Below are 21015 nucleotides of genomic sequence, written 5' to 3'. Positions count from 1 at the left end.
ATAAGTTTTATCTTTTATATGCACAAATTGGCCACCTGCACTTGACATTCAGATGTACAAATGGTTACTTGTGTATAAATTTGTGGGGGGCAGGAAGGATAGCTCAGTGGTTTGAGCATTGGCCTGCTAAACCCAGGGTTGTGAGTTCACTCCTTGAGGGGGCCACTTGGGGATCTGGGACAAAATCAGTACTTGGTCCTGCTAGTGAAGGCAGGGGGCTGGACTCAATGACCTTTCAAGATCCCTTCCAGTTCTAGGAGATAGGATATCTCCATTAATTATATTATTATAATTATAAATCTGTTTAGGGCTTTTGCTGATACAGGGAATGTTTTTATTAGTTTTGCGGGTGCAACTGTTGTCTGTCCTTGAAAGGTTAATTTTCAGACATTCCACAATTCTGTCTATACATCTTTGTTTAAAGTTAAAAAGAACGTGACCAAATAGTCTTTATTCACAAAGGCTCTTTCATATGAAAACCATAGTCAGTTATGACACTGTTAAGGTAAATTTCTTCCAGCATCCATCCAATAAATTAATCAGGTGACACTTTGCACAGTGGCTTACCAATATGGAGGAGAGAAACCATAAAATTCAGAGCCATTGGCATAATTGTTGTACCACACCTGGTTTGCTGTCATGACCATGACAACTACTGAAAAGGTGGGGTAAAGCCAAAGTATTAAGGTACTATTCTTATCTCATCAGAAAATGACCACAAAATAGGACACTAAATCTGTGAAGTTAACACAGTCATACAAATTAGTGTTAGAGAAGCAATAAGACAGTTTTCAATGAGGCAGATTATGCCAATTTCTAATAAGTAGGGCTGTTGATTAATTGCAGTTAACTCACGCAATAAACTCAAATTAATTGCAATTTAAAAAATTAATCACGATTAATCGCAGTTTTAATTGCACTGTTAAACAATAGAATACCAATTGAAATTTATTAAATATTTTTGAATGTTTTTCTACATTTTCATATATATTGATTTCAATTACACAGTATACAAAGTAGACAGTGCTCACTTGTTTTTTTATTACAAATATTTGCATTGTAAAAATGGCACAAGAAATAGTATTTTTCAATTCACTTCATACAAGTACTGTAGTGCAATCTCTTTATGGTGAACTTACAAATGTAGATTTTTGTGTGTTACATAACTGCACTCAAAAACAAAACAAAGTAAAACTTCAGAGCATAAAAGTCTACTCAGTCCTACTTCTTGTTCAGCCAATCACTAAGAGAAACAAGTTTGGTTACATTTGCATAAGATAATGCTGCCTGCTTCTTATTTACATCACCTGAAAATGAGAACAGATGGCACATTTTTAGCCGGCATTGCAAGGTATTTACATGCCAGATATGAATGTTTAGCATATGTCCCTTCGTACTTCGGCCACCATTCCAGAGGACATGCTTCCATGCTGATGATGCTTGTTAAAAATAATGCATTAATTAAATCTGTGGTTTAAATTTCTCTCCTTCGGAGAGAATAGTATGTCTCTTGTTCTGTTTTACCTGCATTCTGCCATATATTTCATGTTATAGCAGTCTCGGCTGATGACCCAGCACATGTTGTTCATTTTAAGAATACTTTCACTGCAGATTTGACAAAATGCAAAGAAGGTACCAATGTGAGATTTCTAAAGATGGCTACATCACTCGACCCAAGGTTTAAGAATCTGAAGTACCTTCCAAAAAAATTGGAGAGCAACATGGTGTGGAACGTGCTTTCAGAAGTCTTAAAAGAGCAGCACTCTGATGAGGAAACTACAGAACTGAAACACCAAAAAAGAAAATCAAACTTCTGCTGTTGGCATCTCACTCAGATGATGAAAATGAACATGCGTCAGTCTGCACTGCTTTGGATGGTTATCAAGCAGAAACTGTTATCAGCATGGACACGTCCTCTGGAATGGTGGCTGAAGCATGAAGGGATATATGAATAGTTAGTGCATCTGGCACGTAAATATCTTGTGATGCTGGCTACAACAGTGCCATGTGAACACCAGTTCTCACTTTCAGGTGATACTGTAAACACTAAGTGGGCAGCATTATCTCCTGCAAATGCCAACACACTTGTTTGTCTGAGCGATTGGCTGAACAAGAAGTAGGACTGAGTGGACTCTTAGGCTCTGAAGTTTTATATTGTTTTGTTTGTGTGCAGTTATGTAACAAAAAAAAAATCTACATTTATAAGTTGCACTTTCACCATAAAGATATTGCACTACAGTACTTGTATGAAGTGAATTGAAAAATACTCTTGTTTTATACAGTGCAAATATTTGTAATAAAAAATATAAAGTGAGCACTGTATAGTTTGTATACTGTGTTGTAATTTAAATCAATATATTTGAAAATTTAGGAAGTATTCAAAACTATTTAAATAAATGGTATTCTATTATTCTTTAACAGCCCTACTAATAAGGTTTATAAAACAGCTATTCTGTTAATTTATGTGGTGACTGCTGACATATTAGCATCTTTGGTACAAAGTTAAATGCTGAAATAGTTATTTAAATAAATACTTTTCCTAGTATGATAAAGAAATGTTAGTAGAAACTTGCAGTCCTTTGACATTCCAGGAGAGTCAAGTTTTTAATAACAAGGAAAGGGATTAATGTGGAACAGATATGTATTCTCATGGGAAATTTAGTACATGATAGAGAAGAAATCTGTCGGTAATTCCTTCTTGTTCTGAAGTTCAGTATCATCAGACATTTTGAAAATATTTGAGATAAAACAAACTGACTCCTCCTCATCTAAAGTTTGATTAATTTTCTCCTTGAAAAACTGAAATATGAGCCCTATTGTTGTCTCTCTCTTACTGAAACCAATGGCAAAACTTACACTGATTTCTATGGAATCAGGATCAGGCACTGAATCAGTATATTTCATGCTGTCATTTTTTGAATTCATTTACCTAAATTATAGTTTATCAGCCTTTTAAATATTAGGCCTATTTTTTCAAGGCCACCTATGGCATTTGGACACTCATTTCTAGTTAAAATTAATGGAAACTGGGTGTTCAAATTACCTAAGCAGCTTTGCAAATGTTATTCTTAATCTGCATGTTACATAGGCATAGTCAATTGTTGACTTAATACTGCTCATTTGCCGGCAGTGTTGTCACAAAATTAAATACCTAAAAATTGCCATTCTGGGACACAAACTAAAAAGAACATGTTTGTTCTACTTATTACATTGTAAGTCAATTGAATGTATGCATCCTGATATATTATTAGGTTCCTATTAAACATACACCTCTACCCCGATATAACGCGGTCCTCAGGAGACAAGAAATCTCACCGTGTTATAGGTGAGACCGCATTATATGGAACTTGCTTTGGCCTCCCCTGTTCCCTGACCACCCCCTCCAGAGACCCCTGTCCCTAATCACCCCCTGTACCCCACCCACTACTCAACCCCCCTGCTCCCTATCCCCTGACTGCTCCGACCCATATCCACACCCTCTGCCCTCTGACAGGCACTCACCGGCAGCGGCGGGAAGTGGAGCAACGTGGCCCCAGCCTGCTCCACTCCGCCACCTCCCAGCCGCGGTGCTCCGCTTTCCGCCACCGGTGAGTGCGGGGAGGTTGGGGAAAGGACGCCCTCCGCACTCACCGGCAGCGGGAAGTGGAGCGATGCAGCCCCAGCCTGCTCCACTTTCTTTGCCCCGGCCCCAGCCATGTCGCTGGGGGGGGGGAGGAGGGGGGGGGGGGGAGGGCCCCCCCCCCCCCGCGGGGGGGGGGGGGGGGGGGGGGGGGGGGGGGAAATCCCTTCCCCAAAACCCCCTCCCCTGAGTGACACAGTTGGGGCTGGGGCAAGGGAAGTGGAGTGGGCTGCTCCCGGCCCCCCGCTAATACTCCAGGCCACTCTGGGACTGAGGGGCCCCCAAAAGTGCCCCCCCCACAGCTCCTGCCTCCCAGACCCTGGGGGGGGAGCCCCTGACCACCCCCGAGACCCTCTGCCCCTTATCCAACCCCTCAGTCTCGGGCCCAGCCCGGCCCCCTTAACACGCTGCTCTGAGCAGCGTGTTAGAGGTTTACTGCGTTGTATGCGAACCCGCGTTATATCGGATCGCGTTATATCAGGGTAGAGGTGTATTTGTTTTCAACATTACATCAACGTCATGGAAAAAGTCTTTCACCTCCTTGTTACTAACAATATAATTGTATTTATATTATATTTTTATTATATTAGAAATATGATTATATTTATTAGAAAGGAAGGAGCTCCATTATGTCAGTCTGTCCCCAATTCTATGTAATGCAGTATTGCTTTGTGCAGACACTTAAAAAAAAAAGTGCTTAAGGCCCAGATCCTCAAAGGTATTGGTGCTTAATTCCTACTTGCCTAAATACCTTTCTAGAGCTTGGCCTAAATTTTAATTTTGACTGGCCTAGGCCTAAACACTTACTGTAGCAACATTTTTCCTGATATTTAGCATAGATTTTGTATTCCTTAATTACATCCAATTATACCTAGTTAATAATCACCTGATACCGCTTGTCACGGGGTCACTCACCACACTGGCGCCTCATGCTGGGCCTTTTGGGAATTAGCTCAGTCCCAGCGGGTGCGCCCTCGGGTGGTGGTGGCTCTCCTGTCCTCACCTACAGACTTGTTACAGCTCCTTCCTCTGGGCGTCTGCCTCATGGCACAGTCCTCCAACCATATCACCATCTGGTTCCCCCCCTTCCGGGGGACTCCTCCAATAAGAGTCCAGCCACTCCTCACAGCAGCTTGGCTAGTGGCGGGGGGGGGGGGGGGAACTCACTACTTCGGGCCCCAGCCCACAGACCCTGCAAACAGCAGCTTCCTGATGCCTCCTCCTTCCAGCTCACTGTCTTTATTCTCTGAACCACATCCCCACAGCCTCAGTTCCTTCTGCTCCTGTCTCTGGATCTAACTCCCTTTGCCCTCTTCCTAGGGCCTTGAACCTGTAAATCCTGGTGTAACGCTGACAGATCTTGGTCGTCGGCAGGTGGGATCCAACCGGGGACCTCTGGAGTTTAATGCATGAGCCTCTACCCATGAGCTAAAAGCCAACTGGCTGGCTGTTGGCTAAGGTTGTAGAGCAGACTCGTTTTATCTCTCTAAGTGGTCTTGGTGCCACTAGATGGGACAGAACACCACATCCACAAGGTGTGTGGGTTACATTGGCAGCCCGTCAGGAGCCCTCTAGGAAGCCAGTCTTCTCCCTAGGGCTCCCTGCAGTAGACTCTTTCACACTGGTCTGCAGCTTCCTTTTATATGGGCCAGCTGGGCCCTGATCAGCTGGTCCAGCTGCCGCCTTAATTGTCTGCAGCCACTGCCCTAAAGCCCTAATTGGCTGTTTCCCCTGCAGCCATTCCTTTGGCTGCCTGCGGCTCAGCCTCCCTAGGCTGGTTTTAACCCTCTCAGGGCCAGTGCAGGGCAGGTGCCCTGTCACACCGCCCCTAGTGTGATTCCTTTCCCTCCTTGAGGTTTACTTCTTTAAAATATTTGTAGACTTCTATCCTACACCCCTTCTTCTCCTTTAGCTTTATGTGTTTTAGCTCTTTTAATAATTCCTTGCAGGTTACTACTTCTGCCTCCCTGATCATTTTGCTGCTTTTCTAAACTCTCTAATTGGGTAGTACATTTCTGGTAAATGGGGTGCCCCCAAGAGTTTGGGAGGGTTTTCCACATGGACATTGGTTTTCATTTGTGTGGTTTGTTAATTTTGCACAAGAATCAAGTGCTATAGACAGGCACATTCTAAGTTAATCTAAATGCATCCATATCATATTTGTGACTGTGTCATATTCTGTCAAATGAACTGGCACCAAATACACTAAAGTTTGACTGTGTCTCAGCCTCAAAAAAAGCAAAACTTCTAAACTTTGTCTCTTCTGATATGGCCCTAACATGGACAGTTACACAAATCCATATACAGTAACCCAATATGCATGATGTGTGGATCTCTCTGGGACTCTGCACATCTCTGGGTCCCTGCAAACCCTATGACTGGCTCTGTATGAGAATGGCCTTTACATCCCAGAAGAGTTCCACTCTGCCAAACCATTCCAAGCATGTGTGTCTCCACCTGCAAACAGAAGCTGGGACAAGCTGCCACTAAGCACTACTGAAACCAGCACTCAACTCAATGCAAGAGTAGCGTATCAAGATTTCTTTATTTATGTAGGCAGAGAAAGAACCACACAACCACCAACACATGACAGCCTGCAGAGAATATTTCATGCTGGTGAGAGCAGAGCTTTGAATAGGATTCATACCCAGATGGTTGGATTGAGATAAAGAATTTTACTTAAGGGAGAGTCGACTCAGGCTAATTGTTCTGGGTGAGATTTTAACTCTTCAGTCTGTCCTATGTAAGGGGCAGTGCACAGCTGCATTGCCTTCAAAACAGGCTGGAGAATTAATTGAGGTTCTGAGTCCCCTTTGCTCTGGAGAGGAAATTCTTCACCCCTTTTTCTGGAGTGGCTTTATTTCCCCCCTATGTGCAGCCAACCAACTACTCTGACCAATGAATAGTGGGGCGGAGCCTGGACTTTTACCACCCCTCTCCACCACTTCCTGGCCACCTGCTTAACAGGGGAGTATCAGGCAAGTAGGTTCTGCTTTCTCACCTGTGGCTGGAGTCACAGGCAGAGCAGGGTCAAGCAGGAGAGAAAGGGGCCTTATTTTTCCACACTTCCCTGCATGACTGAGAAAGGGCTGTGACAATAGAGCTCTCCAGAGGCTCATTTTAATAATTCTGCATTTTCAACTATACTATAAAATGCACCTTCAGGCAGAAACCAAGCTTGGCAAACTTCAGTCTCATAGGTGAATGTTGTAAACATTTCAGAGAAGTGGGTCTTACAGAAAACTTTACTTGCACCAACCATGTTAGGGAAGAGTAATCTGTTGTACAGTACAGAAGCTGTACTGAACTGCTCACTCTAGTTAGTCTCCTATCTAATGATGGGAAAGGCTTGCTTTGAAATTTGGTAAGCTACAGCATTTTAAAGATTATTTATTTGAATTACTGTAGTGCCTAGAGGCTTTGATTGAGAACACAGCCCCCTTTCCCTAGGCACTGTATAAACTCATGGTAAGAGGTGGACCCTGACCCAAAAAGCTTACAGTTTACATTAAAAAAATGGAGAAAGCGAGAGGGGAAACAGAGGCACAAAAAGGTGAAGTTACTTGCTGGAGGTCACACAGCAAGTCAGTGGTGGAGTTGGGATTAGAATCCAGGGCTCTTGATTTCCAGTACAATGCCCTATCCACCAGACCATACTGCTTCTCCTATTTCTATTCTGCTATGAAAACATTTATCTTTTCCTGTTCTTGGTTGTGCTAGATCCCAGTTATAACACTGCAGAATCTAAAGTAGTGGTGGTCTTCCCCAAGATCAAAAATATCGTTTCTTTAATATGTCATTCAATACCACATTCTCAAGATTGTTCCTAAACTTTGTTTTTGTGCATTCGTAAATCACTGTTGACATAACATCAGAGTAGCTGAATTGTGTCTATAGAGGTTGGGTATCAAAATCAGCTAGTAAGACATTTGGACCTATGAGAGAGCTCCATTTTTTCTCTGTTATTTAAGAATTAATGACAGCTTTTTTTGAAAAAATGTTTGTATAGAATCCAGGAATCTACATTAAATTATTAGCATTGGTTAACATAATTAAATAATAGTTTCTTCTTTATATTATGGTTTACATCTCTACTTCCATGAAGTCTTGAGCTGTTCATTGATGTTCTTTGTTTCATTAAAATGTGTTATATTGGATAACAAGTATACTGTATATAAATAAACTAATAACCTCTTAATTTTTAGGGCAAATATTCATATATTGGTCCATGTGGAGGACAAGATTGTTCGGTTTGCCAGTGCTTTCCTGAAAAGGGATCAAGAGTAAGTGATTTAATATAACAATAATTGTTATTGCAAAATATTGCTCATTTTGTGCACATCTCTCATTTAAAATCACAAGGGCTGTTGAGCATTGGGAGCTCAAATAAGAAAGTCCCGACGTGGCAAGATAGGAAACAGATCTAAGTCTGCCCATTGGTGTGAAGTACAAGCACTTGCAATATCAAAGACCATAAGTCTGCCCAAAAACCTAGGCAGATTAGCCCGCAGAGAAGGTAGGGTGGTAATAACATAATTTCATTTTAAAGAGATTAGAGACTTTTCAGGATGAGCAGGACAATTAGAAAAATGTCATTTTAAAGGCATCTTCAGTTTGGAATCTGTCAGCCTTCTCAGATGTCCTCTGAATGGCCAGTCAAAGGAGAGTATGTTTTTGCGATTTTATAATTGTATTTTTGCAGAAACTTAGGTTCTTTTTTATCTTCATGTTGATCTGAAATTTGTTTTGCTTCTCCTAATCTTTTATTGCCTTTTCATGATTTTCAGCACTAGATAAGTGTCCTAGGTATAAGAAAACTTGAGCTATTTCATTGTATTGGATTTAAAATGTGAAATTCAGCAGGTGTGGTTTTTTTAGCTAATATTGTTAGGACTAGTAATTTAAGTATCTCCTTAGACAGAGATGTTACATAGTACTCACTAGGTATGAATATTGAAATGCTACCGGCTTTTGGCAGTTTATACAAGTTGTTATTTGTTTATAAGTATGTGGGCCTGCTGTTACTGGTTTATAAATTTGATAAAGACAAAGTAGGTGAGGTAGTTTTTTTATTGGATGAACTTCTGTTGGTGGAAGGTGTGACACTATGCCCCATATACTTCATAGAAATATTGTTATAATATGACTATAGCATATCTAAAATATATTTTATGCAAGATTGGTCTTGTGAGGTATCATTGGAAAGGTTATGATTTAGTGAATATTATTATCCTATTTGTATGCATGTATCATTTTTGTATCTAAAGTTAGGAATATTGATTATACATCTGTACTACAAAAGTATTTGCACCTGGGGAACAACCACCAGACAAAATACAATCAGTCTGGCTGGTTAGCGGGGGACAAGTCACTGAACCACTAGGGAGGACAGTAGGTCTTTGAAGATGCTAATCTCCCACCTTCCTGAGAAGCTTCCTGGGGTGCTTCAAACAGCCTTTGACTCATGTCTGCTTTGACACTGCAGGGCCATGTGATCACATCACCTGGTACTGGACTCCATGATAGAATACCAGTATTTTTCCACTTGGGGAAGGGGGGAACCACACTGGAAAACAAAGGATTCCTGCCATATGTAAATCCTATTTAAGACAGGGGAGTGAGATGATGGGGTTCATTCTTCACTGAATCCCCGCCCAGGATGACTGCTGGAAACATCTAAGAAACAAAGACAAGGTCGGGGGAGGGGGAAGGACTGAGCCCAGGCTGGAAAAAGTGTCTGGCCTGTGAAAGAAATACCTAGAGTTTTAAGCTGCAAGCAAGAGCAGCCTGTCTTCAAGAACCACGGCAATCTGCTAAAAACAACACTTAGAATGAGAAATTACTACTTGTAGCTAGTTTATTTAGTGTATTAAGCTTAGTTTGTGTGTTTGTTTTATTTGCTCAGTAATCTGCTTTGATCTGTTTGCTATCCCTTATAATCACTTAAAATATATCTTTTGTAGTTAATAGATTTGTTTTTGTTTTCTCTAAAACCAGTTTGTGGAATTCATAACTGGTGGGGGGAGGGAAAGCTCCACATTGACGGAGGGGGCGAATTTCATGAGCTTACGCTGTACAGTTCTCTGTGCAGTGCAAGTCAATACAGTTCTGGATTTGCACCCCAGAGGGCGTGTGCACTTCAGTGATGGGCAATTCCCTAGCTGAGTCTTCCCATGCAGAGCTGATTTCTGTGTCTGTGTCTTTCTGCAGCTGAGTGTGGCCCTACCTGTGTGTGTGCTGGAGGAGGCTTGAGAGCCTGGCTCAGCAGGACAGTGTAAGGGAGCCCAGACTGGTGGAACATGCGAGCTCAGTGGTACCCCAGTATATCAGATGGCACCCCGAAGTGGGGGATAATCCCGTCACAGAAGGTACAAGTTTTCAAGCTACACAGAAGCTTTTCTTCAGGTCTGGGGAAGGAAGTGGAGTATCTGAACTAAATACACATTGGGACAGCTTGTTAAGCAGAAGGGGTAACACATTTGAGTTGGACAGTTGAAATGAAGTTGGCAGTGGGGGCTAGATTGTTATACAGAAAGGGTTTGAAGTGGGCAAATAAGAGTAGCAGGCAGTGTGGTGTGTTACAAATTGTTGTAAAGAGCTATAAGTCCTGTTCCTGTTAAGTCCATGGATTTTGGTGTTTAGGAGAGTTATGAATGTAAATTCCCAGTCTTGCCTTTTGAAGGTGTTGTGCAGGTTTCGTTTGAGGACAAGTATTGAAAGATCAGATATGGAGTGATCGCTTTGTGAAAAATGTTTGCCTGTGGTTTTTTGACTTTTATCATTTTTCTGTATGAGTTCATTTGAGAGCATAGTGATTGTCTGGTTTCATCCGCATAGTTGTTACTGAGGTACCCCATGTGATGTGATAAACATGCGTGGGACCCAGGAACCATGAAAGGTGTGATGTGGGGGCTATTGGTCATTGTAGTCATGGAGATATGTTCACAGGTTTTGCATCTGTTCTTCAGGCAGGGTCTGGTGCTGCTTTGAGTTGGTGTGTCCCAGTTGGTGGGGAGCTTGCTTCTGATGATGAGCTTAGCAAAGTTTTGGGTTTTTTTCTTGGTCTGTTTGGGGTGGTTGCTGGAGCTGTGGAGGTAAGTGCCATGATTGGTGGGTTTCTTCTATACAGCTGTCTGCATTGTTCCATTGTTTAAGATAATTGTGGTATCTAGGAAGTTGATGCTGGTGTGGGAGTTTGATGGATGGGTGGTGATGGTTGAAGTTGTGGAAATCTGTGAAGGAGTTTAGGTTGCCTGTCCAGAGGATGAAAATATCATCAATGTATCTCAGGTATATCATTGGTTGATGGTGCATTTTCCCAGAAATTCTTCCTTGAGGTGGTTATGAAGAGGATGGCATATTAGGGCACCATCCTAGTACTCCTGTCTGTTCCCATGGTTTGGACAAAGGGTTTATTGTTAAATGTGAGGTTGTTGTGGATGAGAATAAAATGGATGAGTTTGGCGTTGTATTTTGGCAATGTTATAATATAAATTGATGTCAGCTCCACCTCAAAATACATAGCAGTGCAGTGACAGAAAACATAAGTTAGGAGTGTGATTGAGTTAGGCGATTCAGAGAGTAATGTAGGACTATGGATTTGGGATTGGATACCCATGCTGTTGTGCAATACAGTATACTTAATATGCTTCAGTGTAACTGTAGCTATATACTTTACTTCTATCACAAGTCAATATTATATGCAAATTGTGTAATTTAAGCCAGCACACACACTGAAAGATGTAAACCGTACTAGGAAATGCCAGGAGGAATCCCAGCTATAGAGAATCTCAGAGAATGCATGCTACAGCACTAACATTACTATCCTTTCAGCTCTTGCTCCTTTCTGCTCCCAGCAAGCTCTGCTAGCCAGTGTGGAAGGGGTTCAGGCCATGGCCCTGCCCTTTCCCTGTGTCTCTCTATGCCCTTTGAGGGCTCAGACCAACTTCCATTAAAAGAAGGACTCCCACTCCCTGCTCCCTCATACACCAGCATAAGGACAGGTACAGTTGAACTCTAGGGGCCAGATTCTCAGCTGATGTAAATTGGCCTAGCTCTATGGATGTCAATGGAATTAGGTTAATTGACACCATTTGAGGATCCCACTCAATATTTTGAATTTTGTATAGTAAGTATTTAAATACTTTTGAGAAAAAAATAAAACCACAACTGACATGAACGACCAGCCTTGCAGGCAGCCTCAGCAGTGTGACTAAGGATTGAACGAGTGTGGAGTCTGAACTCTTCCCCTCTCACTCATACAGATAGAGCCCAACAGGCCAGGATTAAGGCTCATTCACAGGATGATACAAGGAAACATTCACTGCCACTTTCCACACTTGTACTTATACAGAAGACTTCAGCTTCCTGGGTTGTGAATCCCACATCTTTCCATATTTTTAAAACAAAATATAACATTTACTTATTAAAGCAAATTTTAATCCATTTCTGTTTCTTTCCCAGAAAGGTTTTACCTCATTCTCTTCTAACATCTAAAACAGTCAGGTTGAGATATTTCTAAACTGGAAAGGAAATAAAACATTACAAATGAGCTCTAATTAATATAAGAAAACCTACCACTGTAATGACTAAATAATTATTTATTCAAAAGTTACTGCAAGGGCACATCCACCTTTTCACTATAAATATTATGCAATAGTGGATTAAAACTATGTTGTTTCCAAGTCCACCAGAGCAGTCACTATGCATGCTAGTCACACCAGCTGGGTCCGTCCCATTGCTCCAAGCTATTGCCTGTCCCTTTTTTAGGTTCATGTTGCAAATTAAGGAGGACACCAGAGAATCAGAATGCACCTTCTCCTTCTTGGGCACTGTACTGATAGCAGTGAGCTTACATGCTCTGCTGCCTGATGATCATTGATGCTCTGACCCTGGATTCTACCCTGATCCATTCTAGACTGTGTCTGTACTATTGTCCCCTGTGCTATAGGATTTTCATAATATGGGAGCTAAGATATTTCATACTTCAGTAATAGTATGATAACTTTGAGTTACCCCAGGAGAGCTATTTATGGGGATTAACAGTATCTCTCAGTGTTACTGAGTATCATGGTTTGGATAAAATAAAGACTGATTTGAAACGTCATTTAAAAACCAAACTTTGTCAAAATACCATGGGAGAAGATTCTTGGACCGTGTCTGCTAGAAGCTAGAAGTTGTACTAATTCTCTCTCAAGAACCTGTTCCAAAGTTTTCGTCCATACCAAACTTCTGAACATTTTAGGGGTATACTCATCACTAGTACCAAGGTTTCTAGATATTCAGTGATGTTGCTGTCACTATGTTCCATATAGAATATACTGTAAACAATAGACATTTTAAAAAGGAAATTGAATACAATTAAGCAGCTGTAAATCTGTGAGAATTGCATTGTGTGATGTAACAGCTTTGAAATCTATATACTACTTGAAGGATTCCCTCAAATGTAATAAACTTATATTTCATATAGCTATTACCATTAACCTTTATGTAGGCAGCAAAAGCATCCACTTTATGGATGATAGCTACAGTAAACATGAGTTGAAACAGACAATGTATTGGAAGAACGAGATCCTGATATATGTACATATTTTCTGAAATAACATATTGCATAGATTTCTATTGTGCGGAATCATTTCAAATCTTCCCCCCTCCCCAACGTACAATCCTGCTTATTTTGGGAGGTATGTCACTGCATACAGTAAACCAACAAACCTTTATGTTTTTCTCTTTAAACTTTGGCACACTGACTGTGTTTGGTGCCTGTTTGGATTTTGTGAGGGCTGCTGATTATAAAGTAACAAAAACATGTATCTTATTTCTGAAGTTTGCTCTCCAGAAGCCAAAACATCAAATTTTATTTACATTTCACTCTGAATTTGCTGGAGATACCATCTATTATTCTTCCTCAGTCCTTTTACTGGGATGCAAAAACAAGAGATGAACACTGAAATCCCTTAGTGTGGTACAGTATGTAACTCTCTCCAAAACTAACCAAAATGTACATGTCAGAAGTGCACATCTTATCAAATATGTCTATTTATTCCAGTTTAGTTAGGGGCAACACAGTAGAGCTCAATTCTTTATCACAAATTTTTTCCATCTTCAGTATCGCACCACAGACAGACTGTCTGGTAAAGACAAAGATATTTTTCAGTTTCAGAGTCCTACGTTAACCGGTATTAAATATATCAGCTTTTCACAGGAGCTTAGATTTCACTCAGCCCACAAAGACACTAGGATTTTTTCAATCTCTGTTTTGCTCTAACACCCATTGTATATATTGACAAAACAGTGGGTCAAACTCACCACTGATGTAAGCAGGCATAACGCAGTTTTAGCCAATAAAGTTGTACCTATTTACACTAGTGATGAATTTGGATTGGTGACTTTACACTGAGATGCTCTGCTACATATTTAGTCTACATTGTCTAAAACTAAAAAATGAGTTTTGGGTTAGTTTATATTTTCTAAAACTAAACTGAACCAAAACTAAGATTCAGGGGGTACCAAATTGAACCACCAACTTCAGACTGTTATAATTAATCCTACTTTACTAACAGGAAAAATAGTTCTTTGACCCAGCTAAATGAAATGGTAAATAATGCATCCAAGTGCTGAAGGTGAGTCCTTGACCTGAATTGGCTTTTGAAATATAGACCTGCTGACAATGCCCATTTGAATGGGGTTTTTTTGTAATCTATGGACAGGGCCGGCTCCAGGCACCAGCCGAGCAAGCTCGTGATTGGGGCGGCAGATTCTAAGGGGCGGCATTCCCTCCAATCCTTTTTTTTTTTTTTTGCTTTGCCGCTCCGGCCGCCCCGCAGGTTTTTTTCTTTTTGGTTCGCCCCTCTGTAGGGGGCGGCGGCGTGGAGAAGGGGAGCGCACTGCTGGGAGCGGGCTGCGCACTCCGTCTGCCCCAGCCGGTGCCACGTCCTTCCCTGCCCGCCGACCAGAGCAGCACGGAGCCCTCCCGGCAGGCAGCGCGGCTGGAAGGAAGGAAGCCCTGGCCGCCCCCCTTCTCTCTCTCCCCCCGCTCCCTCCCTCTCCCCCCCGCTAGCCGGGGCGTGCACTCCGCTGCCCGGGGCATGTCTGCAGCGCAGGGAGTCCCCCTGCACCCTGGTTCCGGCCGCCCCACATGGGTTTTTTTTTTTTTTTTTTTTGTTTGGGGCGGCAAAAAAGCCAAAGCCGACCCTGTCTATGGAGTTGATATAACCGATCCCAAGTTAGGTTCCAGTTTCAAAGTAGAATTTCACAGGATTCACTACACTTTTCAGTTCACTTGGTATGCAGATCTCAGTACTCATTCTATATCCCTAAGTAAGGGATCTGTCCTGAAAGAAGGCAAAAAATAGGAATCGCATCTTTACTTTGGAGGAAATTATTGTCTGGTTATTTACTAAAAAAATTCCAGGCTTCACTTTGACCCCTTTGTCTTGGCATGACCCTCTTCTGGTTATTATATGTTGAAATAGTTAATGATTTCTCAGTTTGATAGTGTGGTTATAACTCTATACTTCATTGTTTTCTAATACCTTCCAAGTGGCTACCTATTGCTATAAAAAGAAGGTACAATACTTATGTGTCATACCTTATCTTTGGTAAAACGTACGGGAGAACAGATGGCCTAGAAAATTCTGTATCATTCATTTTATGTAGTGTCCTTTTAAATTCTCAACTTGAGGAGAGGGAATTCGGGGACTGCAGAGAGTGCAGGTGCTGCAGCCTCTAAAGCTTGTGGATCCCAGGATTGATATTGGCCTCTCTCTAGTACCGGTTGCGCTCCTCCAAGGCTATATGAATTCCTTATGATTTGTGCTGCCATTGACTTACTCCTTCATGACCCCACCAAATTTGCTCATCTCACTGCAGAGCATGCCATGGAGTTAATGTGGTCCCCCTACCCAAGACATCCTGTTTCCCAGAGCCCCAGTTCCATCTTTTTTTAAATGCCGGGTGGGGCTCAGAACGCTGGGTGGGAAAGCAATAGCCTAGTTGCTGATGTTTGTTTACAAATCATAAATAGGCTTGAATTTAGAGAGACAAATGATCAAAGTTCATGTGTGAGATAAAGGCTATGTTTATTTAACTTGTTTTCCCTTAAACAGCATGGTATAGTTTGCAAGAAAACAGGTTTTTCATGGAAAGCAATATTGTATTTTAGCCTGTTTTCATTAAGTAGTTAGTTTGTAAACCAGTACAATCTGAAGCAAACTTTAAAATTTAACTTTGTAGAATTAGGAACGGTAGAGTTTAGAGAATATCAAGAAATGATTTTCCTGTGTTCATTACTGAGTTTCTGGTTGACTAGTCTGAAAAACACAAATGCTTGATCCAAAGTCCATTGAAATCCATGGAAAGATTTTCATTGACTTCAGAAGTGTGTTGGATGAGGCCCATATATAGTAAAAGGTTATTGTAGTTACATGGATTTTGTCACAGAGCTTTAGCAGGCTTTTGGGGTTCAGCTACTTTAGAGCTAAGGATTCAAGGACTGATTGTCTTTAACTGGACTTTCAAGACATCTCTAGACGATTAGTGTCTAGCGAAAAGTCTGGCCTGGTCCTTGATTCTTGCAGAATCAGTTTTTAAACACAGGGTATCTGTGGGTAAGCTTCTCTGATGATCTATTTTTTCTTTGTGTTCTGCACAGTTAGGGCTGTTTGTCGTGTGGTAAGAACACACATGCCGTTTTACATCTCATGCTCCACAAGTAAGACAACCCTGTACTTGATTAGTTAATGTTATGTGCATTCAGTAATGTATTTTAGGTTATGGTTACATTGATTTGACTAACTAGTGGTTAAGCTTGTTAGTTGGTGCCATTGATCTATCACAGTGGTTTTCAATCTTCTTTCATTTGCAGACCCCTAAAAAATTTCAAAGGTGCAGACCCTTTTGGAAATCTTAGACATAGTTTTCGTACCACAGGTTGAAAACCACTGTTCTGTGAAATGACAACCTTTTGCGGACCTTTTAGACATAGTCTGCAGACCCCCCCAGGGGGTCTTTTAGACAGGGGTCTGCAGACCGCAAGTTGAAAACCACTGATCGATTATAAAAAGGTGCATTGGGGTGAAAACATACTTTCTGAAAGTGCATTATTTGTGATACACTTGCTTGAATGCATAGGAATGATTTTTTGCAGAAAAGATATTACTTCTGTCATTGTGATGACTTTGAGTCTAAACCCATCATTGCTTTATATTTGTCCTTGGGCCAAACAATGTTTAAGTGTTAGCTGTACACCTGAATGAGTCTGAACAGCAAACAGTTATCACATGATTAATCAAATCTAGTACGTGAGGACAGGCGTTCTAGCTGAATGCAGTATGTTCAGACTGCTGTCATTCCTGAGTTGGTACATTTTGTTAAAGGGATTTTCCATGTGTAATCCAATTCTTAGGTGGAATAACTTTCAACAAAAATAGCTGCTATTTTCATTTAAGGGAGTTTTTTGTGGCTATTTAAAATAAGGCATAGTAAAGGGAATATATAATAGCACTGGTGGCATTATAAACTTCAGAATGTAGTCTGTTTAGAGTTTCTTCAGTAAACTCGCTCACTGTAATGTGTTTTGCTAAGTAGATGATGAGACAGTAGAGCATTTTGACATATACTCAGTACCGGGCTGTTGCACTTTTATTAGAAAACTGCTTCCATTAAGCAATCACTATTAAAATGGAGATAACAGACTTGTACTCATTACATTTGGAAATAGTTCTGAATGGTTCTTCAAGACAGGCAGTTGGCTAATAAGAGTGGTCTCTGTGACTAATAAATCCCTCCAGAACACTGACTTAATGCAGTTTCCCATCACACTTATGGAAAAAGCCTGAGTAAACAGAGGAGCCTTTCAACCATGGCTTCAAGGTGAAAAGGCTTCATCCGATCAACAGGGGAGTGAATACTATCAGGCTGGCTTTCCCCAGGCTCCAAGAACTCCAAGTTTGAGTAGTCACCTAAGATGTGCGCTCAGAGACTTGGGGCTTGTCTACGCTGTGCATTAGCCCACATAGAGGGGTGTAAATTCTAGTACACGCACACTAACTGAGCCATATCTGGGCACTAACTGACCCTGCTGGCACTCACTAAAAGTCCCCTAGTCCACATTAATGTAGTACTATTGGGGTCGCAGCAGTGCCAGCAGGATCCCCACGGGACAGTTAATGTACGTGTGATGTAAGTCACTGAAAAGATAGAATTTTAACACACACACACACACACACACACACGCTAGAATTAAACTAATAGAGGGTAGAAACTAAACAGTTATTAATTAAATAATATTGGCCCAATTCTCCACTTTGTTATACCCGCTACTTCAGTGTAATGAAATGGTAAATCGGGGCTAATTCTTTTAGGATCTAACTTTACTTTACATTTCTAAAACTGAAGTGCATCTGCTCATAGTGATGTCATTGTTGAATTACAGGTATTTTCTATGCTTCCTTAAAACATGTTCTAATTTGCTTTGTGGCTTTTCTTACTGCACACAAGTGTAGATCAACATGATTTAATTGCAATTAATAGTGACGGGTGAAATATATTTAACTTTGTAAATTAAGATTGAAGTGAAGCTATCTTCATGCACTGTATGATAGCCTAAAGAAAAGACTAAAGTAACATTTTAGAAGACAATAGGAGCTTGAAATTAGGCTCCTCCATGTTTAGGTTACTGATATAAGTGGCCTGATTTTTCAGAAGTGCTGAGCACCTGGAAGTTCCCATTGATTTCAAAATCTTTATCTTACTATATTTCACATAACATTTACTGGGTATTTATCGCATTTTTATACAGTGCACCTACTATTAATTATGGCTGGGGTTTTCAGAGGTTTCTAAAGGAGTTAGGCACCCAACTCTCATTGGAAATCAAAGGGAGTTGGGCCCCTAACACCATTTTTGCCTGTGAAAAGAAAATCTCCCCCATAAAATGACAGGTTAGGAAAGATTCTCCTCTGGACAAGGATATCTTGAGAAGTGGGAGCTGGATAAAGGAAGGATGAGCCAAGCAATACCATGGTAATCAAGAATGGAAACAGTGATGGGCGTGCTTGAATTAACAGAAACTGTGCTAGGTGGATGAAAAGTAAGGACAATTATATACATGTTAAAATAGAAGCAGATGGACAAATATCTTGACCTCCTAGTTGCCAGACAGTCTTTTAACAGAGCACGTAAAAACACCAGTATAACTTCCTGCTCCTTGAGAGACGAGACCTACTCATAATGTCCAGACTGCAATCCCTCACTGGTCTGAAAGCCATGAATTGTGGTACAGATCAGTGTGCTGAGTAGATCCACTAATTCTTACATCAGGAGAATGGGCCAAATCACAGGAAAACCTCAAGGTCTGCTCAGGGGGTGTACTGGTCTACTAGTGTGTAGGAATTACTCTTCCTTTATAGCACCCGGGTATTAAACTTCTGCCTGAGTTTAGAAGTCCTCTTTTCTTCGGAGGGCCTCCTCTGACAGTGCCATTTAATCTCTCTGCAAGTACTGTCTGGCATGGTGCATATGCATCTAATGACTGTGATGCAAATAAACACAGGAAAAGAAAAGTCACTAGTGCAAGTAAATAAGCAGGTAAGCAGCACATTGCACATTACAGGGATGGGATGTATACTGCACTCACTTTTATAATACAAGTAAAGAAAAGTTTGTTAATTATATATATGTAATGGTCCTTTTAGTGATGCTATGCAATAACCATACAATCATGATTGATATATATTAGGGCTGCAGTAAGGAGTCTAATTTTAGGTTAGATTAAAATGGTTTTTAAATCCAGTTCCAGATTAGATTAAATTGACTTTTAAAGACACATTTCTCTTTTATTGTCACCACAGGGCAAAGTTAAGGTTGTTTGTATGCCTCTTAACTGCATTTTCATACCTCAGCATGTTCAGATTTCTTTTAAGGTTAGCTTTTACTGAATTTCCTAGGTTGGCAGTGTTTATTTTGGGGATGATTACCATAGTCCATAGGCTTTATTCCAAATGACTGATATTTACCCTCATCCTGAACTCCATCTTATTGTAGCTCTTGTCTAAAATAAATAAAGTTGCTTTTCCAGATGTAAGAACATATAGTCACACACTGCCAGTTGAAGCAAGTGAAGAGCTTAAGTATGAACACAATTCAGTTGCACGCACACAGCCATGTGTACATGCACATACTTGATTTCCATGTGCATATCAGGTATTTGCATGCAAAAATTAGGCAGTGCAATTGTATATGTTTCATTATGCATGCATTCGGGCCAATCCTGCAAATGCTTATGTGAGTAATTTTAATTGGATCACTAGTCCCTTTGTCAATGGGAATACTCACACAAGTGGAGTTACTGACATATGTGTTTGCTGGACCACACCTTAAATTTGAAAATCTTGCTGGGTTTTTTTTTCATGGTGACATTATTCTGCAGAGACCAAGTGAGGGGCACTTTTATAAACTGAAAAATAAAGACAATAATTAAATAGAATAATTAAATTTAAACATGCTAATGCAGGAAATGGTGCCTGTAACATGACGAGTAGAATGGGAGAAAGAGGGTCAGGTTTCAGGAGGGACCTATGCTAAAGAAAGACCAGGGCCAGAGTAGACAGACAAAAAGTGCAGAGCCTCCTAGCATATTTAATAAAGTTTTGTCTCCTATCATTCTGCTTGCCTGCTGCATCATTTGTTGCTAATTAAACAGTCACCTTTATAATTAGTTTCCTACTTTGGGACTAGCTTGTGCAACCCTTAATCATGTGGGTGTGCACTTATTCACATGAGTAGGCTCTCTGAAGTCAATGGCCCCGACTATGCAAAGATTTTTGCATGTGATTAACATTATGCACATGACACTATTTGTGTTAAGTAAGTGCTGCATAATCTCAAGGGTTCTGCAATCTAGCCCTTAGGTTTTAATTGGTAAAATTATCTCTAAGCTATTTTTCATGGTTTTTTTCCTCTCACTAAAAAGAATGTAAGCTATTTTGAATTTTCAACTTTTCTGTTGGAGAATGTCCCCAAGTATGTTGTTGAGAAGTTGTCTAATTCAGTAGACATGTATCAAGTGGGAGAACATTTTCTGAATTGAAAATTTTAACTGGGAGGAAAATTTGGACTGAAATGCTTTGGAAATTGGATTTTTTAATAGATAAAATGAATCAGTCTGAAAATGGGTCATAGTCTGCATAAAATAAACTAAAAACTAAAAACTTTACACCAAAACCCAGAAGCCCTATTTATAAAGAAACTTATTTTAGAAAATGTGCCAAACTTTCAGTCTTTGACAAAAAGAACAGGAGTACTTGTGGCACCTTAGAGACTAACAAATTTATTAGAGCATAAGCTTTCGTGGGCTACAACCCACTTCTTCGGATGCATCCGAAGAAGTGGGTTGT

General features: G+C 40.7%; 1 protein-coding gene across 1 annotated transcript in view; it reads left to right on the top strand.

Annotated features, from left to right (window-relative positions):
• The window catches only part of COL4A4 (collagen type IV alpha 4 chain), a 124909-nt gene that overhangs the window by 6209 nt on the left and 97685 nt on the right, over positions 1-21015 (top strand). The window contains exon 3 of the mRNA XM_026649910.2: positions 7825-7902. Within this exon, the coding sequence (XP_026505695.1) occupies positions 7825-7902 (78 nt within the window). The remainder of the gene's footprint in view (positions 1-7824; positions 7903-21015) is intronic.

The sequence above is a fragment of the Terrapene carolina genome, unplaced genomic scaffold (genome assembly GCF_002925995.2).
Source record: "Terrapene carolina triunguis isolate 2854851 unplaced genomic scaffold, T_m_triunguis-2.0 Scaffold88, whole genome shotgun sequence".
NCBI classification, from domain to species: domain Eukaryota; kingdom Metazoa; phylum Chordata; order Testudines; family Emydidae; genus Terrapene; species Terrapene triunguis.
Note: the sequence above shows the minus strand (reverse complement) of the source record. Positions and strands in the feature narration are given on the sequence as shown.